The sequence below is a fragment of the Peromyscus californicus genome, unplaced genomic scaffold, assembly GCF_007827085.1.
Source record: "Peromyscus californicus insignis strain IS unplaced genomic scaffold, ASM782708v3 Scaffold_4__1_contigs__length_199733344, whole genome shotgun sequence".
NCBI lineage: Eukaryota > Metazoa > Chordata > Mammalia > Rodentia > Cricetidae > Peromyscus > Peromyscus californicus.
Genome location: NW_026294562.1, coordinates 177,059,260 through 177,083,150, shown reverse-complemented (window position 1 = coordinate 177,083,150; position 23,891 = coordinate 177,059,260). Strand labels below are relative to the sequence as shown.

At 44.4% G+C, this 23,891-nt stretch overlaps 1 protein-coding gene across 3 annotated transcripts; it reads left to right on the top strand.

Moving 5' to 3' along the window:
* Positions 1 to 1,035: 1,035 nt before the first annotated feature.
* On the top strand, positions 1,036 to 17,459 carry LOC128095367 (zinc finger protein 260-like). 3 transcript variants are annotated; one of them, XM_052714242.1, is made up of 4 exons: positions 1,037 to 1,244; positions 7,242 to 7,491; positions 9,559 to 9,685; positions 10,952 to 17,459. In XM_052714242.1, the coding sequence occupies exons 2-4, from the start codon at positions 7,354 to 7,356 to the stop codon at positions 12,886 to 12,888; spliced, it is 2,202 nt and encodes a 733-aa protein (XP_052570202.1). In that variant the 5' UTR covers positions 1,037 to 1,244; positions 7,242 to 7,353; the 3' UTR covers positions 12,889 to 17,459. The 3 variants fall into 3 exon arrangements, with proteins under 3 accessions (XP_052570204.1, XP_052570202.1, XP_052570203.1); XM_052714243.1 differs by having other exon boundaries at positions 1,240 to 1,344; XM_052714244.1 differs by lacking the exon at positions 7,242 to 7,491 and having other exon boundaries at positions 1,036 to 1,244.
* Positions 17,460 to 23,891: the final 6,432 nt, after the last annotated feature.

Below are 23,891 nucleotides of genomic sequence, written 5' to 3'. Positions count from 1 at the left end.
AAAATTATTTTTGTTACTACTTCATAACTAATTTGCTACTGTTATAAATTGTAAATATTTTTTTGGAGATAGAGGTTTGCTGAAGGGGTCATGACCCATGGGTTGAGAACCACTGATCTAGACCATATAGGGCTAGAATGTGTTTGCCCTGGAGATAACTCACACAATCTTTGACTTTATTCTCACACTCTACATTAGGTCTACTGATTTATTCTTTACAGTGCTAGGTGATTTCACCATTTGACTGGTCTCTCTCCATTTACCATTATTTCCACTGTCCACCTAGGTCTACATTGTTTCTATTATGCAACTTAAAAAAATTTACTTCCAGGTAAGAACAGGTTTCTATCCTCTGGGAACCATGAGACACCCCAAGAAGTCCTCCCCAGTATGAAGTACATGATGGTTCATCTCAGATTCTCACCTTTAGTGTTCCATATGGCTTCATTTTCTGTTTCCTAATAACCCCACATAGTTTTCAACCTTTGAAAAATCAGAAAGTATCATTGTGGTGGTACACACCTTTAATCCTAGCTCTCAGGACACAGAGGTATGGAGTGTTCCAACATAGAGAGACCATCTCAAAAATGAGAATCCTTTTAAGTTCTGGTGAAAATAAAGGCAAAAGGTGAAAAGGAGAGATGGCTCAGTGCAAAAGGGGACTTGCTGCTCTTGCAGATGTCCTGGGTGCTGTGAGCTCAACATGCAGGCAAAAATACATAAAATAGATTTAACAAAATAAATACAGAGAAAGGATACTTTTGGTAACATGTAGTGTCAATATCTCTTAGAAATAGATACACTTGCAAGTAACTAAATGCCCTAACAATATAAGACAGTCTTGGGTTTTCACTGTAACACATTCCATAGGCCTTGCGTGGCTGTATGGAACTGATACACTTTGATGGTGGCTTCCGTGTCATTGGAGTATGGGTGCGGCCATGACACTTTCTGAAAGAACAGAAAATACCAGATGAGCCATAATAAGTATTGGCAAGGTTTACCTCCGCCAGTGGTGGTGCGCATGCGCGTCATCCACGAGGGGGATGTGGTGATGGGCTGAGGGAACCATTATTCAAATCGGAAGTGGCCTACAGTGGTCACATCGGCTCAGATCTTTGGGTAGTTCGCTTTGGCTATCGTTGCCAGGACAGCGTGGGTGTTTGGAGTAGGAACTCCTCGTATTGTGGGTGTCTGCGGGCGGAAGTCGCGGCCCTGGCGTGCCGCGCGCAGAGCTCTGGGAGGTGAGTGGCTGCGGGGCAGGGAGGACGCTGTGCTGCTGAGCGCTGGTTTGTGCAGACTGACCGCTGAGGCGGCTGCAGGGGGATGCCCTGGATAAATAAGGTGGGGGTCGTTCGGTTCGTTTTCATTGCGTTCTCGCGGGTCTTCCGCGTCCTGTGTGTTTTGTCACTTCCCAGTGTGCTCTCCTTTGGGATTTCACGCCGTGGTCCGGGCAAGTTGTCCTGTGAGGACGATCGGGGCAGGACTCAGGGAGTGGGCGCTGCAGGAGCCGGTCCTGGAGCTTCAGGACGAGGACCTTGATGCCGAGAGGACTGACTGCTCAGGCGGAGATGGAGCCTGGGGGCCGCTGTAGGGTGCTTGTGAGGGCGACCGCGCTGCTTTCTGGACCGGTAGTGTTTGAGTAGCTGGTAACTGGAGCCTTGGCTGCTGGTCAAACCCTGGCCTGCGAGTGCAGAAAAACTGCAAAGAATAAGTGAAAACGGGAAAATGAATGTATTTACGTTTGGGCCCAAACTGGCCCCAACAGTGTCCTCCATCTATGTCAGCCCAAGCAGTATTAGCAATAGAAGGAACTGCATGAAAGCCAGGAGATACGGAGAGGTATATTTAATGTGGGCTCAGTCACCTGAGCATAAGCCTTGGTGTTGACCCCAGAGACCAACTGTTCTGGTCATTTCCGTTCCCCCGTATTATATTTCCTGTATGGAGGAGGAGTGGGAACAGAAAAATGATTTTTTTTTAACTAATCCTAATTCAATTCCTATTGCCAGTTTACATAACTATTGGGGTCCTTTGCAGATAGATGTGAGGCCTGATTGGAGGTTTGCCCTGTGTTGGGACCTGTGGATATGGTAAGGATGGGTGACTGGCAGTTAAGCAGAGTGGTGCTGTAAAGAGGTTTTCGGACAGAAGCCTGGGTTTCTGCATCCGAACAGGCAAGGGCCAGCCTCATCTAGTATGCCTATTGAAGAGATGGAAAGCGCAGAGGGGGAGCTGGAGAGATGGCTCAGTAGTGTTGCATTCCCAGCACCCACACTCACATGGTGGCTTTGAACGCCCAGGAACAGTTCCAGGGGCTCTGATGCTCTCTTCCGCCCCCTACGGCACTGCTCGCTTTTGATGCACAGACACACAAACAAGCAAGACGCACACAAGATTTAAAATTTTTTAAAGGGTAAGAATAAATCTTTTAAGAAATTTTTTCTCTCATCCCCAGTGAACTACTTTTTCCAACTAAGCCCCATGTGGTGATTTAAAAGAAAATGGCCCCAAAGGGAGTGGCACTATTAGGTGTGGCTTTGTTGTTGGAGGAAGTGTGTCACTGTGGGAGTGGCCTTTGAGCTCTTACTTCGCTCAAGCATCTCTCAGTGTGACACTGAGACCACTTCCAGTTGCCTTCTGATCAAGATGTAGCCAGAACCATGTCTGCCTGCAAGCTGCCATGCTCCCTGCCGTGATGATAATGGACTAAACCTCTGAAATTGTAAGCTGCCACCTGCAATTAAATGTTTTCCTTTATAGGAGTTGCCATGGTCATGGTGTCTCTTCACAGCAATAGAAATCCTGACACCCCACCTCTTTAAAAAAAAAATGTTTAAGGGAAAAACAACAAGCAGAGGATGAGATTCCATAAATTGGTTGCGTTAAGCAGGAGAAAAGTTCAAATGACCTACTGACCCCATGTCTGTCTCTGATGTACTGATTTGAGGTCTACATTTAGAATTCAAGAGTTATGTATTACAGTAGCCAAGAGGGTTGTGGTGGCACATTACTGTCCTGTAATCTTAGCACTCTAGAGGCAGACTCGGGGGTCACTACAAGTTAGAAGCCAGGCGGAAATGAAATAGGTTAGGAATTGGAGCAGAGTAGAAGTCAGAGCCAAAGTGAAGGAGACATGCATAATGCTTTTTAAGTAAAAGCAGCTCGTGTGTGTGTGTGTGTGTGTGTGTGTGTGTGTGTGTGTGTGTGTTTCATTTTTAAGATGTATTTTATGTATATTTTTTGTTTGAATGCTTGTATATAGTATGCCTAGAGAAGCCAGAGTTTCGCTGGAATTAGAGTTAGAGGAGGTTGTGAGCCACATGCAGGTGCTGAACCTGAGACATCTGCAAGAGCAACAATTGCTCTTAACCATTGATCCATCTCTCTAGCCTGTTTCTTTTCCTTCCTTCCTTCCTTCCTTCCTTCCTTCCTTCCTTCCTTCCTTCCTTCCTTCCTTCTTCCCTCCCTCCCTCCCTCCCTCCCTCCCTCCCTCCCTTCCTTCCTTCCTCCTTCCTTCCTCCCAAACAGGATATTTCTATGTACCCCTGGCTAGCCTGCAACTCAGTTTGTAGACCAGTCTGGCCTCAGATGTGGTTGTGATGCCCCTGCCTCTGGAGTGCTGGGATTGTAGGTCTACAACTGAAGTTTGTTGAAAAGCCACACCTGTGTTAAAGATTCTTCAAGGCCAATGAACTGAAAAGTACTAGAGTGGCTGTGGGGAGTTTGTGTGTTATGGGTATGGAGTCTAGCTGTCTTTAGCTGTCTTTTGACCCCTTCAACAGTTAGTCAGTATCCTCCTATGTACTTTATCTAAACATCCCCCTAGTTTTCAACAACTGAAAAGCTAAGAATGTCATTGGAGGGCATGTGAGACCTGTAATAGAGATTTTCCCACCTTGTTGTAACCTGCCTACCTGGTGGCCCCACCAATGTTCATTTTGCTGTTGTTGTTATTTGCTGTTTGTTTTGGTGTGTATGTTATGTCCATGTTTATTTGGCTGTGGGTACATGTATGTGTACAGAGGAGCAGGGAAGCCAGAGGATAATATCCAATCTTTTCCTCAAGCACTCTCTACCTTACTTTTTGAGACAGGGTCTCTATATATTTGTATGTCTCTGTGTGTGTGTGTGTGTGTGTGTGTGTGTGTGTGTGTGTGTGTGTGTGTGTCTGTCTGTGTGTCTGTCTGTGTATGGGTTTTGTGTGGGCACATTGTAGGATCATGTACATGTCAAGGTCAGAGGACAACTTTCAGAAACTAGTTCTCTTCTTCTACCTTGTGTGTCCCAGGTATCACACTCAGGTTGTCAGGCTTGTCGGCAAGCACCTTTACCCTCTAAGGCAGTGGGTCTCAACCTTCCTACTGCTGCGACCCTGTAATAGTTCCTCATGGTGTGGTGACCCCCAGCCATAAAATTATTTCATTGCTGCTTCATAACTGTAATTTTGCTACTGGCATAATATAAATATCTGATACGAATCCCCGAAAGGGGTTGTGACCAACATATTGAGAACTGGTGCTCTGAGGTATCTTTTGGCTCACACCAATATACTTTAGAAGTGCTTTGATTTATGGCTTCATTTTGTTCTCTTACTATGAAAATTTCATGTAACATGGTAATTTGGCAAGCTGAATCTGTACTCTTAGGCCATGGTAACACCTCCATAGCTCTAGAATAAACTGATCCTACACCCTTTGAAATGAGAGCTGTGTTTTTGTACAGCCAACCACCATGCCTGGCTGACAGAAGTACCTTCTAGAAGCTTATTTCAATGCTGCTTCCAAGCCGGGCTTGGTGGAGCACACAGGCATTCCCTGCACTGGGGGATGAGGCAGGGTGATCAGGATATTGGAACCAACCTCTTTCATATAATGAGTTCAAGGCCAGCCAGTCCTACTTGAGACCCTACCTCAAAAAAAAAAAGAAAGCCACATCAATATTGCTTCCCTGCTGGGGTCTGTTATTTGGACCCCTGTGTTGTGAATTATGTGGTGTTATGTGGAAACCAAGAAATAACACTCTGGGGAAAGTTTATTGGCTATTAAGGTAGCCATAATTTCAGTGTCTTGAGGCATGTCAGCGACTGAGAAGAAGTCCTGTGTCCAGTCTTTAGAGGTCACTGGAAGGCGTTTGTCCTTGGTTGTTTTAACTCTTTGGGCTCTTTGACTCCTTTGAGGGCCCGCCACCCAGCTCCCAAATAAATACACCCAGAGTCTTATTCTTACTTACGAATGCCCAGCCTTAGCTTGGCTGATTTCTAGCCAGCTTTCCTTAACTTAAATTATCCCATCTACCTTTTGCCTCTGGGCCTTTTCCCTTTTGTAGCATGAATTCTAATTGGTTCTAATGATGAAAACCCGGAGATGGAGGGGTAAATGCTGAAAGATTAGAGAAGTGAAGGAGCTAGCCAAAGTCACCTCTTACCTCCATGGCTTCTCAGCCGGAAAAGGGCCGAGCTCCTGTCTCCTCCCTCCCGCCTGAGATTCCTGTCTCCACCTCCCCAGTGCTGGGATTAAAGGTGTGAGCTTCCACCACCCGGCTCGGTTTCTCTTTTAGACTGGATCAATCTTGTGTAGCCCAGGGTGGCCTTGAACTCCTGATGTTCCTGCTTCCTCTTCCCAAGTGCTGGGATTAAAGGTGTGTGCCACCTTTGCCTGGCCTCTATGGTTAACTATTGGCTAGCTCCTCACTCTGATCTCCAGGCAAGCTTTATTTGTTAAAGCACAAATAAAATATCACCACACCTTTTCTTACTTCTGTATATCTTACTTTCACTCTTCCCCGTGGCTGACTGGGTAGCTGGGTGGCTGGCCTCTAGTGTCCTCCTCTCCTTGTTCTCTTGCTCCTTCCTTGATCTGTTTATTCTCTCTGCCTGCCAGCCCCACCTATTTGCCTTGGAAATGGCCGTTCAGCTCTTTATTAGACCAATCAGTGTTTTAGACAGGCAAAGTAACACAGAGTTAAACAAATGCAACATAAAAGAATACAACACATCTTTACATCACTAAAACATGTTCCACAGCATAAACAAATGTAACACATCTTAAAGTAATATTCCACGACAGGTACTGGTCTGAGTTACTGCATAAGGGAAACATGCATAGTCAGCCAGAGGGTTGTTGATACCTGTAATACCTACATGTGATAGGCTGATGGAGCAGAGTCACTGACCTCAAGGCCATCCTGGAGTATATAATGAGTTCTCTGTCAGCCTGTGCTACACAAGAACACATTGGCTCAAATGAAATCAAGTGGGGCAAAATTAAAAGGAAGAAAGGGTAGGCTTTCAAAATAGAGGTCCTGGTCCTTATGTATGTGTAATTGGACATTTCTCTCCTGCCTGCCTGTTCCCAAATATCCAGCAGCCACTTCCCAAATTACCACACAGAGGCTTATATTAATTATAAATATATATGATATATAAATATAAAAAAGCCTGCTGATAACTGAGGCTTGTTAAGTGTAAGCTAACTCTTACACTTAAATTAACCCATAAGTCTTACCTGTGTTTAGCCATGTGGCTTGGCACCTTTTCTCAGTATGACATTCTCATCTTGTTTCTCTTCATTTGCCAGTGACTCTCTGATTCTGCCCTTCCTCTTCCCAGAATTCGCCTAGTCTGGCACTCACACTCAATCTCTTCGTGCCTAGCTATCAGCCAATCAGCTTTTTATTAGCAAATGAGAGTAATACATATTCATAGTGTAGAAAAGAATTGCCCCACAGTGTGTATACCTATATACTTTTTTGATATAGGAGGGAATTGTGGTAGTAAACTACAGGGATATGTCAGAAAAAGGCTATGGGATGCATCAGTAAGTTTGAATAGTCTCTAGAAACAAGAAAAACATGAACTGTGGCATGATGTCATTTTGTGTAAGTCAGATATATATACTGATCCTCTTTTCTATTTGGTGACCTTGGGTCATATTAGAGACTATAACACAGCCTCACTTGCCTTCTTAAAACACCAGCTGAAAGGTTGTTTGGAAAATAAGCTGATAGCTAGCTGATTTTTGTCATCTTTATGACCTGCCAGGCTGATGAGCCTCATCTTTGCTTTACATCACCTTACTTAATACCTTCCTGTTGTCACAGTTAAGAGGTGAGAGGAAGAGTTGGACATTTCTGGGCTTTTTTTGCTCTGCAGTGTCTACATGATGGCCTTCAGTTAGGGCCTTCAGCTCTTTGTGGGCAGATTTGTTGAGTGAGTGATAATGTGGTCGTTGGCTTTCCAGGGTTTCCCGATGTCTTTGCAAACCTCCAGGTGAGGCTGAGTCACCCACATTGCCAGTTTTCCCAGCATAACCCAGCTGACCTCTGCGCTGCAACTCTACGTGGATCCTCCACATGCTCAAGTATCTTCAGAATCCTGGGGAAACCAAAGACAGGCCAAGAGTAGAAACCACAGAGGACATGCCTACTGACATGAATTTCTGCCAGATGCCCCCGAGATTAGAAGCTGAAGAGCAGAATGGATCGTGTGAGGTGAGGAGAGATGCCCCAGGTTCTACTTTTCACAGCTAGATTGCAAAAGCTGGAAGCAGCAGATTGGATTTCCTTGAGACAACCTTGATTTCCAGCTAAGAGTGAAACTCAGAGGGCGGAGACCTCACCATTTCCCCATCTTTTCATTGACGTGTTCATTGTGCCGCTTCTTAGGTTTAGGTTTATCTGCCCAGCTATGACTTCCTGGGGAGTCCTGTTTCTATCCAACCCAGAGGATTGGCAGGACAAAGAAGTAGGTGCATCCAAATCTAGCTTAGCTTGGTAAACCAGATTTGTGTGTGTGTGTGTGTGTGTGTGTGTGTGTGTGTGTGTGTGTTTATTAATTATGGCAGTATATGTAAAGTGCAACTTTCAGAGGCATGGAGCACTCAGGCAGCTGCATCATCCTTCCCCCAGCTGTGTGTCCAGCTTACATGCTCCATGTAACATGAAGATGTGGTCTCTTAAATCTCTCCCTTCCACCAGGAGGGAATGTTTCTGTACCAAGGTAACAGCTACATAGCACTGTCTTTACCCCACATGTGTACAGATCCCTGAGTCTTTTGATTTTCTCTTCCAGTTCATAGCTGCACATTGGCTCCTCAAAGCTCAGTACCTTAATTTTTTTTTAATTATATTATTTTGTGTGTATGGATGTGTTGCCTACCTGTATATCTGTGTACCATGTGCATGCAGTACCCACAGCAGCCAGAAGAGGGCATCAGATCCTCTAGAACTAGAGTTACAGCCAGTTGTGAGCTACCATGTGGGTGTTGGGAATTGAACCCAGATCTCTGGAAGTCAGCATTCTTAACTGCTGAGCCTGCTCTTTAACCTGAAGCTGAGTATCCTAAAATAGTAATTTGGATATATTGGGCTAAATTAAGTATGGTATTAAGTTGATTCCATTTGTTTGTAACTAATATGGCTACTAGAAACTTTGAGATGACTTGTGGCTACCATTGTATTTGAGTTGGAGATCTCCACTCTGGAGAACAATCAGACTCCAATTTTATTCTTGTAAGAACACTTCACAGTGGCAACATGCCTGCACTATTGTATCCTGCCAGGTTCACACCATGTTGGTCATCTCTCTCCTGTGATGCTAAAACCATCACCGGGTTCAGGTGTCTTCATCCCAAAACCCTCGCGCAGACCTGGCAGTGCTTCTCGTGTGGTTTAGCAGCCAGTGCCAAGGACGAAGAGTGCTGAAGTAACAGCTGCCCTTCTGGCTGCACTTGTGGCTTCCACCATCACATCTTAGAGTGACACAAACCCGATGCACTAAGAAAGGCCAGCCCTTTAAACTTGGAGATCTTCATTTCCCTGCAGTTCATTATTTAAGTGACAATCCATGACTCAGGGTTGAAAAACCCACACCCTTTTCACCCACCTCAGACCCACCCCAGAATACCTCCCTGTAACTTGGATGACAACCACTTTTGAGACATTATGGATGTTACTGTCTCCTCCTTCCCAGAGCTCTCTGCCACCGCCTGAAACCGTGGCTTTTCCTCCCATTCCTCCTTCATCCTAGTTCTCATCTAGAATGTGACGTTCTCCACATTCCAGTCAAACTTCTTACCTCCAGTTTTAGTTGCTGTGCTCTGGTCAGCATGGCGGCCATTTCCAGGCATGTGCCTGATTTCCCCTCCCCAACACTTCGCTTTGTATAGATTTCTGAAAGTGTTCCTTTATGGCCCAATACTTGGATCTTTATATTTGCTATTCTGCAAGTCTGAGTTTCTCTGAGTGTACAAACTCATATAGTGTGAATTCCAAGGACCCAACACAGCTATGGACAGGTACAATGTGGCTTAATAACTGTCATGCTGTTTAATCTATGACAGAGAATGGAAAAGAATCCATTTCAGGCCTCCCGGGGAGGGGATGACACTGTTTAATAGGTGGCCAGTTTTGTTTTTTTTTATCTTTTCTTTATGCCCCAAAATACAGTGGGAAAGAGGTGTTTTGTGGAAAGCTTAAAGCTTAACCTGGGGGCAGGGGATCACTGAAAACACATGTCCTATTTGTCAGTGTTGATTCACAGTGAGTATGTTGTTACAGAGATTGGTGTCGTTTGATGATGTCACCGTGGACTTCAGCCAGGAGGAGTGGCAGCACCTGGACCCTGCCCAGAGACGCCTGTACCAGGATGTGATGCTGGAGATCTACAGCCACCTCTTGGCAGTGGGTGAGCACAGCTGGCCTGGGGGTCCAGGATTGGCCTCCTTTCCTTATTTTTCTTTTCAAAACCTGGTGGAATATCAATCTTTTATGAATTTTTTCCTTTTATCTTGATGCTCTATTCCCCTTTGGATATTTCCATGTGTTGTTTTGTGCTGGCAGTAGTGAGTTTGATTCATGGAGCCTGCATGTAAGAGGCAAGGCTGACTCCCCAAGTTGTCCTTTGAATTCCACACACATACCTTGGCATGTGCAACACGTGCAAGTGCATACACACACACACACACACACACAGAGAGAGAGAGAGAGAGAGAGAGAGAGAGAGAGAGAGAGAGAGAGAGAGAATGTGGGTGTAGGTATGTATTAAGATTTTATTTTATTTTATTTTGTGTATGGGTGTTTTGCCTTCCTTTCTGTTCATGCACCATGTATGGTGCAGTACCTGTAGAAGCTAGAAGAGGGTGTCAGATTCCTTGGAACTGTAGTTATAATTTAGTTGTCATGTGGGTGCTGGGAAGCAAACCTGGGTCATCAGCAAGAGCAGCAAGTGTTCTTAACCACACCATCTTTCCAGCCCCACCTCTTCTGCACATGCATATGTGTGTGTGTGTGTGTGATTTAAAAAAATAAAATAAAGAATAACAATCTGAGAGTATAGGTTTATTGCTCAGGGTCGAATGCTTGCTTGGCATGGGTGAGGCTCTGCTTTAATCCTTACTACCACAATAAAGAAAAAAAACCAAAAAAGCAGACGAGAAAAGGGCAAAGGGCATGAATATGCATCTCTAAGAGCTAATGAAGTCTTCTGGGCAGTCTGTTCTGTAGGTCTTAGCTATCCACCAACAATGCAGTATAACAGCCTTGTCAGAGTCCATCCTATTTACTACATATGTATAGCTAGGTCTCGTATTTGTTGAACTGGTTGCCTTTGCCCAAACCAAATCTTGGCCCACTAAACTAAGTGATTTTGGCCACTGACCATAGTTCCCAATTTCTCATATATAAAAAAAGGAGAGTAGATGTGGCTATTTGGGGAATTAGTTTGAGTTCATGTGTCTGGTGCATACAAAGTTGCCTAGCATGCATGGGTGCTGTATATATGGAGTTTGGTGTGTACTAAGGGCTGTGGTAGTGTTCCTTACCACTATCATCCACATGATGAGCATGACTACTGCCTGACTCAGATTTCTTAGGGTTCAAATTCAGTTCCATGTGATTCCTCCTCCGTCCTGTTCACTGTGCCTGCTCCTTCATCTCTTCCTCTTCTCTGCAGGTGAATTACAGCTTGACACACCACATCAACAAACTTTTGTGAAAGCTTCGTTTCTAAGTGATGCATCCAGCGAAGTCGCAGGACATGGCTCCTATTGTTCCGTTTTAGAGAAACTGTGGCAGGATAGCAATACTACAGCAAAGACAGATCAGCAAAGACAGATCCCACCCGTCAGTCCTGGTGCTTTCCAGAATCAGAAAACACCAAACAGAGACGGCGGCTGTGACTGTGAAGAAACTGGAGAGTCTGTTCTTTTGGGACCCCACCTCATTTCTACACAATATGTACCTCCAAGGGGTTTCTCATTGGCAAAAAGTCTGAAGCCTAACCTTGAAGCATACAGTGACAATCAAAGCAGTACCACAAAGCAGGTTAGTGACATTGGATCTCATCAGTTTTTTACACAAGGCTCTTCTAACAGTGTGTGTACAATTCCTCATCACAGAGAGAACTCATACAGTGAAAGTCAGTTTGGAAACGTTCTGTCTCCCAGTCTACCACTTATGGAGCATGAAATTAATTTTCAAGACAAAGCAGTTGACTATACTGGATGTGGCAAGGTCTTCACTGGTGAGTCAGCTTTCTGTCAACAACAAATAACTAACAATATGGAGACGTCTTTTATCTGTCACACATGTGGGAAAACCTTTCTCCACAAGTCTAAATTGACCTCCCATCCAGACACTCATAGAGAAGAAACACCTTATGAATGTCCTGACTGTGCAAAATCACTTAGGAGTATGTCCAGCTTGCAAGTGCACCGTGACATCCACACAAAGGAGAAGCGTTATGAATGCCATGTGTGTGGGAAATCATTCAGTTATACATCCCACCTAAAGGTGCACCTTCGAACACACACTGGGGAGAAACCTTATGCATGTTCTGACTGTGGAAAAGCCTTCAGCCAAAAGTCGGTCCTCACCATACATCAGAGAATTCACACTGGAGAAAAGCCTTACACGTGCAGTGACTGTGGGAAAATGTTTGTTTGTGCATCAGATCTGACAAAGCATTGTCGATTTCACACAGGGGAAAAGCCTTATGAGTGCCCTGACTGTGGGAAATCTTTCAGTATTAAATCTAACCTGCTTGCACACCATCGAATTCACACCAGTGAGGGACCTTACAAGTGCTTTGACTGTGGGGAGTCATTCAGGAAAATATCCCAATTGAAGGTCCATCATCAAATTCACACTGATGGTAGATCTTTTGTATGTTCTGACTGTGGGATGGCCTTCAGCCAAAAGTCAGTCCTCACCACACATCAAAGAATTCACACTGGGGAGAAATGTTACCCATGTAGCGACTGTGGAAAGTTGTTTCTGTATGCTTCAGATCTGAAGAAGCATTGTCGAGTTCACACAGGGGAGAAGCCTTACAAATGCCATGACTGTGGGAAATCATACAGTGTGAAATCACACCTACATGTACATCATCGAATTCACACTGGTGAGAGACCTTACAAATGTGATGACTGTGGGAAGTCATTCAGAAGAAACTCTCACCTGCAGATGCATCAGCAAACTCACACTGGTGAGAAACCTTACAAATGCTCTGACTGTGGGAAGTCATTCCGGAGAGCATCCCACCTGAAGGTCCATCACCGAATTCACACTGGGGAGAAACCTTATGTGTGTTCTGAGTGTGGGAAGGCCTTCAATGATAGGTCGGTTCTCAGCACACATCAGAGAATTCACACTGGAGAAAAGCCTTACATATGCAGCGACTGTGGGAAAGCCATGTCTTCTAAAGCCAATCTCAAAGAGCATCAGCGAATTCACACAGGCGAGAAGCCGTATGTGTGTGCTGAGTGTGGGAGGGCCTTCAGTGATAAGTCCTCTTTCTATAGACATTGTAAAATTCACAGTAAGGAGAGATCTTTTGTCCATAACAAAGCAGAAAAGGGCTTCCTGCAGAATTCACAAGTGACATCCTAGGAGCAAACTCACAGTGCAGAGAAACTATAGTGACGCTCTGTCTATGGGAAGTCTGTCATTGTTATGTATCAGCCGAAGGTGTATCATCAAGGTCACACGTATTACCATTACTGAAGCTGTGGGATACTATTGGCGCACCATCCACACCATACTGGGAAGAGACATTATTTGTGTTGTGAATGCACCAAGTCCTTCAAAATCATGTCATTTCAGTAGACTCGAGTGTTCATACCAGGCAATCTTCTTAAAGACACCTGATCATATAAAAGAATTCATTGTAGAGTCAATTCCTCATCCCTCATCAAAATATTCTTGGTTTTTATGAAAAAATATTTTATCACAGACCTAAGTAGGACTAGGGAGATATTACACTCAGTTGTTAAATTCTTTGTCTTCTGGATACCACAGGCACACACATACACACATACATGCCACACACAATACATATGCAAACCTAACTATAAGCCATAGTTCATAGTTGAAAAAAAGTATAGCTATGCATTGCTTGTTTAAACATATAAATAATTATATGTGAGAGAATTATTAATGAACTTGTAGGAAGAAGCACAAATATTGTTTCCTTGCATGAAGAAATGTTGATTGATGATTTGAGGTAAACCTTCTATAGTTAATGATACAAAGTTTCTAGGCTATAGGAAAGTTTGTTGGAAATTACATCAGTGGTTTCTCTGTTTATTGTGGGATACTATTGTTTGTTTGTTTGTTTGTTTGTTTGTTTTTACAAGACGGGGTCTCACTATATAGTTCAGTTCAGGCTGTCCTAGAACTCACTATATAGACCAGGCTGGCCTTTAACTCACAGAGAGCTGCCGCCTCTGCCTCCCAAGTGCTGGGATTAAAAGTGTGTGCCACTCTGCCTGGATGGATACTAATATTTTTAAATGTCACAAAACATTTCTCATCTCTGTCTAGGAAAGGATATAAGTCCTGGACTTGTCTGTAGCATGGTGGTCGGCAGACAAAGTGACCAGTTTTGACTTCCCAGGTCTTTCAATTCCCAGGTCTTTCAATGAATTCTTCACCACCTTGTCCAGTCTCAGGTACTTATAGAGCATCTCCTTCAGGGTTCCATTTGAGAGAGAAACAGAAACTCAGAATGTTCATGAACCCATGGTAGTGCCTCCCCAGTGCTGGTGTGAGTAATATTCCTCCATAATTTATGTTCTTCCAGAACCTCAGAACGTAGCCTTATGGAAATGGCTTCTTTATAGAAGTAACTTAGAATGCAGACATGCTTGGTCAGTGTTGGTCCTAAATCTAATGAGTGGCAGTCTTGTGAAAAAGCCATATGAAGACTCAAAATTTTTGAAAGACAGGACCATGGAAGCAGGGGTTTCAGTGCCATACCTCCAAGCCCTGGAATGTTAGCAACAGAAGCTAGAGAAGCTTTCTTCTTGGGAGTTTCCAAAATTAGCCATCACTTGGCCAGTATCTTGATTTCCAAATTCCGGTCTCAAACATGGCAAGAAAATCAGTTCCTAATATTTTGTGAACTATTCTGAAGCAATCTAGGAAAATCAGCGTAGTATAGCAGGCTCTTGGATGCCAGTGTGTACTCATGGCCTGCCTTCCTGGTTCTTCTGTTACATCTCGGTACCTTCTTTGGTCATTCTTTTCTCATCCACTATTCCCGAATTTCCTGTTCCTCTTTGTCCTCACTCTGCTTCCCATGTTTGAACTCCTTCCACTAGCCTTTCGCATGTTGCTGTTCTTCCTATGGAACCCTGGCCCTCAACTTACCCAACCACCTGTGCCCCTCATTTTTCTCTCACCGAGGCCCTCTAGACATGAATATTCCCTCCTATGTCGGATCATGTATTTCTTGTTTGTTTATTTCAGCTTTGTTTGTTTCTTTGAGACTGAGCCTCACATAGTCCAGGCTAGATTCTGATTGGCTGTATAGCAGAGGATGGCCATGAAATCTTGAATCTTCTACTTCCACCTCCCAAGTGCTGGGATTACAGGGATGTGCCACTACCTTGGCCAAATGGTATTTTTACAAAACACTATCATAATAACGTCTTCCATCCAACATGTACACAGTGTCAATCTGACTACCCTGCTGAAAGGTGAGTCTGTGTCCCTACTCTCTCCAGGATTTTATCTTAGTTTCAATGGGTAAAATAATAACAGAAGCAATGTGGTGTTTGAGGCCACACTAAAAGCAATAGAGCATCTACATTGCTTATCTGAATGCTTGTTCTTGAAGCCGTCCTCTGCCATTTAGTAATTCAAGTCATGTTGAGGCCAATATACTATGAGAAAAACCAATTGAGCCAATGCAGAGAGGCCCAGAGATGAACATTGAAGACATGAAGATTGATCCAGGACATCATTCCTATGGTTGGGATTCTGGTTAAACCTCATCAGCTGTATGGAAAACTAATTCCACAGCTACTCAGATGATCCTTCCCAAGTCCCTGACTTAACATGAACCTTGGAAGGTAACAGTAACTCTAGAACATTAAAAGTTATCTTGATTTGTTGTGTTGCAGCAACAAGTAACTAGAATATTCTCCCTCATCTGCACCAACCATGCCTATTCTCCTGTGACGTATTACTCATGGATTTTGCCAAGTCCTTAAACTCTAGGGGGTGGTTAGAGATGGAAAAGAGCCACCTGCAAGCTTAGTGCTTTAGGGTGAGGTTATGGGCCAGTTGGACCAATCCTCCTCACCGATGTCCATGGGTTAGGTCTAGCCAAGATTGGGTTAGGCATTCCAGTGAGGAATTCCTGCCCGGCAATGGCAGTTTTCTCATCTTTGGCCTGCCTTTTGTTAGGAGGTGCATAAAAGAAATAAAGTCTAATTGATGATACTTTTGTTAGAAGGATGCATAGACAAGTACCATTTACACCCAGAAATGACACCAGGACACCTGTGCTGCTACATCCTGGAAAATGACACAGCAGTTCATTCTTCCTGGTGCAAATCATTCAGTTTAGTCCATCACCCTGTGAGACCTGCACCCAACCCTGTCTTACTGGCTTTGAAGACATCACAGAGTGAGGCCAGAGTAAAAGGCAGCCCGAGGTACTCAGTGCAACACTGAACTGCCTTTCAGCTTATGTCCAACATGTTGCTTTCCACCCTGGCCCTGTCTAGACCATTAGTAACTACCTTTCCTAGTAAGCAATTCAACATGAGTTCTGATGTGTAAAACGGGAATTATGACTATCAGCCATGCTGGGTTGTAGTACTAGAACATCCATCATGCATAGGCTAGGCTGTGGTGCCAGTTCAGCATTGTTTTATGACTGATTCTGGTTCTTATGTCTCCGGAAACTGGCTTGAAAGCATCCTATAACACTTGTGCTGAATCTGAATGCCCACCTGCCCCACTCCCAGTAACAACAAGCTCGTGGTGGTTCTGTCACTCAGCTATCCCCCCATGCCTGCTGTAATCCATCATGGATGTGTCTGCCTACAACCTCCCTATCAGAATAACCACTTGCTGAGGGCAAGGCTGAGGACTCACTTGTATCTGGGTCCTCTAAGAACTCAGGACCCAGCTTTGACTACTCTAAATCAGCTCTTCATCTTAGTGCAGCATTCAATGTGGAAGATGGACAAGGCAGAGCTCAAGAAGCAGATCTTGATGGCCACCACAATTTCAGCTACCAGGGGTCTGGTTTCCCTTTAGAAATATGGGTGAGGCTGGTCAACTGCTAACTGTAACCTGGAGTCTTCCTCTTAACATCAGGGTTTGGATATATATAGTTCTCCAGACCTCCCTTTATCTGACCAGCTCAAGTGTCACCCAACCTCAAGTCCAACTACTACACAATTACAGAAATAGGAATGTCTCGCCTTTTATACTTAATACTTGTGTCTCATAGTTCATCCCCGGTACAAACAACAAAGTGTTTCGTCCTGCATTCAATAGGTGGAAACATACCTCTGATATCCATCAAGAATTGTTCATGCATCATGAACAACTTGGCCATGATTCTCAGAATGACACATGATCCAGCTACATTTGGCATTTAGGAATTGATCTAGAAGGTATACACACGTAATACAAATACAAGATAATTAAGCCGGGCGGTGGTGGCGCACGCCTTTAATCCCAGCACTCGGGAGGCAGAGCCAAGCGGATCTCTGTGAGTTCAAGGCCAGCCTGGGCTACCAAGTGAGTTCCAGGAAAAGGCGCAAAGCTACACAGAGAAACCCTGTCTCGAAAAACAAAAAACAAAAACAAGATAATTGACTGCACATTTCTTTCAGCAGAAATCAGCTGTAACTGCCCATTAGTACAAGACTGCCACACAGTTGGGGCCCATTAATGCACTGGGTTTCTCAGTCATGGGAAATGGATGATCTGTGCATCTAATATCCAGTCTCACCTTTGACACTCCAGTGGACAAACCCAAAATCAAGAAAAGCTGTATGGAAATGGGTCATTTGGGGAGAAAACTGATCAAAACACTAGGGAGCACTACTCTGTGTGTCTTCTGAATACTGTCCATATGATTCTGTCTCCCAGAACAATCACTTAAACTATTGAGTAAATAAAGATCTGAGACTGGAGACTGACTCAGATGGATCAGAGGGGCCTGAAACATGCAGTTCTTGTGTATGAATGCTGCCCTGTGCCTCTGGTGGCAGTCATGCAGTGGGTGACAAGCCGGTGGACACAAGGGGCCTGACAGCTCACATGTCTACCAATGGTGACACTGGTTATGAGCTAAGGTTACTGTCCAGGGTTAATAGGGTGAAGGGGCCCTGCTCCTTAGTCAGGGGGGCTCCCTGCTGCCTGGCCTGCTCCTCTTGAGACATGGATTTGGTGGTTCTATACAGCATCTTGGAGAATAGACAATTTCTATCTTTAGGAAAAGATGAGAAGGGGGTACATTACCCCTTAGCACACAAATGCAGAGGGACAAGACAAGGACCCTTTTCTGCCCCCTCAGCTGTACCTCCAGGAAACAGCCACCTTCAGTTCCCAGCACTGGTTCCCCTTTCTCTCAGTCTCAAGCACTCAGTGTCATGACCTCACACAAGAGTCTCTGTGACAATTCTGCTGCGGTTAGACTGGTTCCAGGAGAGGTCACTAGGCAGATAATTTTGATGTCATGGTTCTAATATGTGGTGAACATCATCACTGAGGACTGAATGGTTTTTTAGGGCCCAGAGAGGTAAGGTAGCTGCCACCCAGGAGGTTAGTTTGTTTCTGGCTCACAGATTCAGCACAGGGGAGCTCAGGGTACTGGCATGGCTGGGCTCTTAGCTTCTCCAGGATTTGGATGTCAGGGTTCTGTGTCCAACCAAGGAAGAATGAATATAATCTCTCCACACTGTGTACTGGTAAGACAGTCAAACAGTAAAGAGAAAATGTAATTAAGGAGCAAAGGGTCAGAAAGTGTGCAAGTATGATTTGTCAAAAGGAACAGTGGACAGTTTTGCAAGATGGAATGTGAGTCCATTCATATGGTCAACACAAGCCACTAGGAAGTGAAAATTCAACCCAAACTCATATGTCAGCTTCTGCAACTCTTCTTGCCTCAATTCCACTGAGAACAAAGAGAAAGAGACATGCTGTTTTACCTTCTGGTTGTGGTTCATCCACTCAAGGAGCCAACTGATCTATCCCAGTTATCTTTAATTGTCAGTCTGACAATCTAAAGTCACCTGAAAAGGGAGTCTCAGTTGAGGAACTGGCCAGATCAGGTTGAAGGAAGGGGGGTGGGGCTTGGTTATTGATGTGGCGCAATTCCCTAGGCAGACAGACTTGGAATGTATAAGAAAGCTAGCTGAGTGTTGAGTTCCTGATCTGACTTTGCCCAATGAACTTTAGCCTGTGAGCCGAACTAAACCCATTTGTTCCCCAAGCTGTTTCTGATCAAGGCCTTTATCATCTAGAAAACTAGAGCACGCCGTAGTCCTGATGGACTGTGGCTCGGTGGCTGGCTGCAAGGTTGTTGCCGGGAAGGTAAAAGTATGGAAAGTGGGGAGACTGGATGCAATAAGACTGGATGCTGAGAAGATGCAGACAAAGGAGCAGAAATGGATTTTGCATTAATTAACTTTTACGTAGTTTTATTATATTTTGATGCGTAGAGACAAATTTCTGAGCCTAGTCTTTCAGGAACCCTGGAGCTATCTATGTCTCTGACCCTGAAACTTCTCACAAGAGCAACGCTCCTGTAGTCTTCTCTCAAAACCATCTGTGAAGCAGGGCATGATGTGACCTTTCTTAGGTGGCATGGGTAGGGAGGTCATTGCAAATTTAAGGTTACTCTGTTGTACACCGAGGACTCCAAACAAGGCAAGGCGAGAGCATGTTCACCCACTCCTTCACTTTAATCTTATGTTCTCTCATAGGTATATTGATATTCTCTGCAGTGCTGACTGGGTGTTTTCACCCTTTGACAACTTACACATGCGCATACGTGCGCACACACGCACACGCACACGCACACTTTTGGCTCCATGCATTTTCTATGTACTCAACATTCTTTTAGAAAATGCTGACATTTTATTATCAGTAGATCTTGAAGTGTTCTCAGTATCACATACTAGAAGGTTCATTCCAGACCCTCACTTCCATGATCCTTAGGGCTTCACTTCCCATTTCCCAATAACCCTGCCTAGTTTTCAGTTTTAAAAAAGGAGACAAGAGCCAGGTGCTGGTGGCACACACCTTTAATCCCAGAACTTGGGAGACAGAGGCAGGTGGATCTCTGTGAGTTCAAGGCCAGCCTGGTCTACAGAGTGAGTTCCAAGGCAGCCAAAGCTACACACAGAGAAACCCTGTCTCGAAAAAACAAAAAACAAAAGACAAAAAACCTTTGAAAATACAGAGAGAATGGATTTTCATAATATGAGGTGTCACCACCTCTTTAATATATGTACACACAGTAGAAAAGAATCCCCTGCTACTGTAAGACAGACTTTCACACTTCAACATTCCAAAGCCTTCCTGACTGTACAGAAGTGAAGTACTTTCCTAGTGGTTTCAGTATCTTATGGTATGAAACTTTACAATTGCTAGGGAACTTGCACATTATTGACCTTTTCCTGAAGAAAGACTGAGGAAAATTGTAACCAGTGTCTTAAATAACCATTTACACTTTGTTTTTCAGGTAGTCTGATGGTGTTATCTTTGCCAGGATGCAGAGGGAATCTGGACTCTTTTTTTTTTTTTTTTTTTTTTTTTTTGGTTTTTCGAGACAGGGTTTCTCTGTGTAGCTTTGCGCCTTTTGTGAGTTTCTCCTGGAACTCACTTGGTAGCCCAGGCTGGCCTCGAACTCACAGAGATCCGCCTGGCTCTGCCTCCCGAGTGCTGGGATTAAAGGCATGCACCACCACTGCCCGGCCGGAATCTGGACTCTTAACAAGGACTCCAGGCCTCTGTGGGCAGAAGTCCAGGCCTTGGCATGGAGTGTGCAGAGCTCTCCGAGGTGTGCTGTGAAGTGAGTGGTGGCAGCAGGGAGGAGCCTGTGTTGCTGAGTGTGGGCTTGTGCTGAAGCAGCTGCAGAGGGATGCTGTGATTGAGTTGGGGTGGGAGTCCTGTGGGAGTTAAGAGAGCACGGATGTCGAGCACAACCTTGTGGCTTTTTGGCCAGAGTGTGAGTGGACACCCTGTTGTGAGACCTGGCCCACCATACAGAGAGAAAAATAACAAAGTAGATAAAAATAGAAAAACCAATTTATTCAGTTTTGACCCAAACTGGGGACGGAGCATCTTCAGTCTGGCTAAGCTGGGACTTATAAAGGGGATTTTATTATACCTTATTGGTTAATATAGAAGCAACATTCCTCCCTGAGGAAGAGGCAAAGGCCACCCTTCTTTGCTGTTAGTATATCTAATCCTCTCTGGTTTTCTCTAATGGTTTTTGTACTGGCCAATTTGAGTGTCAACTTGACACAAGCTTGAGTCATCAGAAGAAGGAGCCTCAGTTGAGGAAATGCCTCCATGAGATCCAGCTGATCAATGGGGGAAGGCATTGCTCATGGTGGGTGGTGCCCTCCCTGGGCTGGTGGTCCTGGATTCTGTAAGAAAACAGGCTGAGCAAGCCGTGAGAGCAAACCAGTAAGCAGCACCCTTCCATGCTCTCTGCATCACTTCCTGCCTCCAGGATCCTGCCCTGTCCTGACTTCCTTCCGTAATGAACATCAGCAATATGGAAGTGTAAGCCGAATAAACCCTCTCCTCTCCAACTTGCTTTTTGGCCATGGTGTTTGGTCACAGCAATAGAAACCCAACTATGACAGAGTTCAAGTGGTTTAAAAAGAAAAAAGAGCCCGGCGGCGGTGGTGGCGCACACCTTTAATCCCAGCACTCAGGAGGCAGAGGCAGGAGGATCTCTGTGAGTTCGAAGCCAGCCTGGTCTACAAAGCAAGTTCCAGGACAGCCAGGACTCTGTTACACAGAGAAACCCTGTCTCGAAAAACCGGGGGAAAAAAAAGAATTTTTCTTAAAGCCACACAATAACATTGTCCTTCATAAAACAGGTCAAGTGCCCTAGCATGTTGTAAAACTATTTGAGCTAATAAATCTACCTGTTGATAGTTTTTGGTCTATTTTGTTTTAACAGGTACCTTTCCTGGTATGCCAATAGGCATATAGGTAACCATTTTTCCTCTATGCCAGGGATTTTCCTTTTGAACTAACATTCCAGTCTTTTTTTTTTTTTTTTTTTTTTTTTTTTTGGTTTTTCGAGACAGGGTTTCTCTGTGTAGCTTTGCGCCTTTCCTGGAACTCACTTGGTAGCCCAGGCTGGCCTCGAACTCACAGAGATCCGCCTGGCTCTGCCTCCCGAGTGCTGGGATTAAAGGCGTGTGCCACCACCGCCCGGCACATTCCAGTCTTTTGTAGAGAATGAGTAATGTGCACTCTTCTGTAACTACTTGTTGCTGAAATTAGGACATTGTTGTCAGGATCCAGGAAGGATGGAATGCTAGTCAAAGGCCGGGAGGGCATTCAGGTAATGGGGCATTCATCAGAAGCATTTGGTTAGCTGACCCAGCTGAAGACATAAGAAGCAATAACATTGGCTAGAGTGGTTTATATCACCTTTCAGCAAGTCCAGGGCTTGAAGCCATTTGGAGCAGTTTGTAGTCCACAGCTGATTCCAGGATGGTGTCTGTCAGCTGAGTGCAAATCTGCTGAAACAGATATAGACTAAGAACAGAAGTTAAATTTTAAGAATCTCCTTTAATCCCAGCACTCGGGAGGCAGAGGCAGGCGGATCTCTGTGAGTTCGAGGCCAGCCTGGACTACCAAGTGAGTTCCAGGAAAGGCGCAAAGCTACACAGAGAAACCCTGTCTCGAAAAACCAAAAAAAAAAAAAAAAAAAAAAACAAAATTTTAAGAATCTAAAGGAAAATTTTACATTTGGAACTTTCAGGCCCATGGTCCTGGTAGTTGGGGAAGGGGAATAGTCCCAAGACCAGGGGAGAGAGAGAGCACACCTTCAGGAAAAGGCAGGTAGGGAAACTTGGGCTGTACTTATCTGGAGTCTGTTTGACCTGTGAGAGGTAGATCCAAGTCTCATGACTCTCCCAACTCCCTGAAGCTTACATGACTTTTTTTGTTTACAGGAAGAGATAAAAGTTTTAGATATATTAGCATTACCACTTTTTGTAATCTATACTGAAATCCACACTGTAGAAAAAGCAGCTAACAGTTGCAGCACCTTTGAGTAATAATAGAAGTTGTGCATTAAAAAGCATGAACATTTTTCCCTGTCCAGAGAGCTGAGCATATAGATTGGATAGAGATGTTTTTAGCCTGATGAGAAGCACCTTTAAGTCTACACTTAGAAGATAACTGAAGGAAATTTTAAATCTTGAGCTTGTGGCTGATAATAGTAGTTGGTACTTTATCAGCTTATCTGAACTTCATTGATCAATATTAAAACTCTGAACCTTCAAAATAGAGGGGGAAAATATGAAACATGTTTCATTACTTTAGATTACTGGGTTTTTTTGTTTGTTCAGTTTTTTGCTTGTTTTGTTTTGTTTTGTTTTGAGACAGGGTTTCTCTGTGTAACAGCCCTGGCTGTCCTGGAAGTTACTGTGTAGACCAGGCTGACCTTGAGCCCACAGAGATCTGCCTGCCTCTACCCCCCCCCCCCCCAGTGCTGGGATTAAAGGTGTGCACCACCGCTGCCAGACTAGAAGCCTCTTCTTAAGGAAAAACTCCGCCTCTCTCTCTCTCTCTCTCTCTCTCTCTCTCTCTCTCTCTCTCTCTCTCTCTCTCTCCATTCCCACAAGGTGTGTACCTTTCAACCTTCTCTCCCTCTCTGTCCCTCTCTCTTTCTCTCTTCTCTCCCCCTTTCCTATCTTCTCTATTATAATAAACCATTTTTGCATGGATGTAGCTTCTGGGTTGTGAATGGAGTGGGTTGCCCGCCAGCCTACCAAGATGCATCTGCCCAGCATGCCAGCATGTTGCCCTGCACTCACAGGATACCCTCGGGGGTCCCTGTGTAATATATCATAAAATTCAGACTTAACCTGTGTGCAATTCCTCCTTCATCTTGGTCTCTTGGTCTACTTCTTCATGTCTTTTTCCTCTCAACAGGGGAATTGGAGATTGACACACCATTTCAACAAATTTCTGTGAAAGCTTCATTTCTAAATGAGAGGCCTAAATTTCCCCCATTTTACAACTAGATCTAGGTTTCAGTTTTTTAAGAGCAAATAAGTTTCAGTTTCTTAAACAAAAGGCTATTAATCAAACAACATGCCTGACAGCAGGAACGGGGGTGCAAGGGAGCCACATACAAGGCTTGAATCAGACATTCAGTATTACTGTGGGGTCCAGGGCAACTTGGCTACACTGCTGCCATGACAGGCTTAATAAAAACCAGTCAGAGAATAGGCCTAAGTTTTGGGTAAGGCAACACCCCCATAATGGGCCAATCAGCATCCAAGGGGAAAATACCTAACATTCCAACCTAAGGAGAAAGTACCTGACATTCCAAACATTTCTGACCATTATAGATAAGGTCACCAGATGTCCCTTAGCCCAGC

Coding starts and splice junctions, on each gene's coding strand:
- LOC128095367 (XM_052714242.1), top strand. CDS start 7,354: ATGCTCAAGTATCTTCAGAATCCTGGGGAAACCAAAGACAGGCCAAGA. Junction 7,492..9,558: donor AGCAGAATGGATCGTGTGAG/GTGAGGAGAGAT, acceptor ATGTTGTTACAG/AGATTGGTGTCGTTTGATGA. Junction 9,686..10,951: donor CAGCCACCTCTTGGCAGTGG/GTGAGCACAGCT, acceptor TCTTCTCTGCAG/GTGAATTACAGCTTGACACA.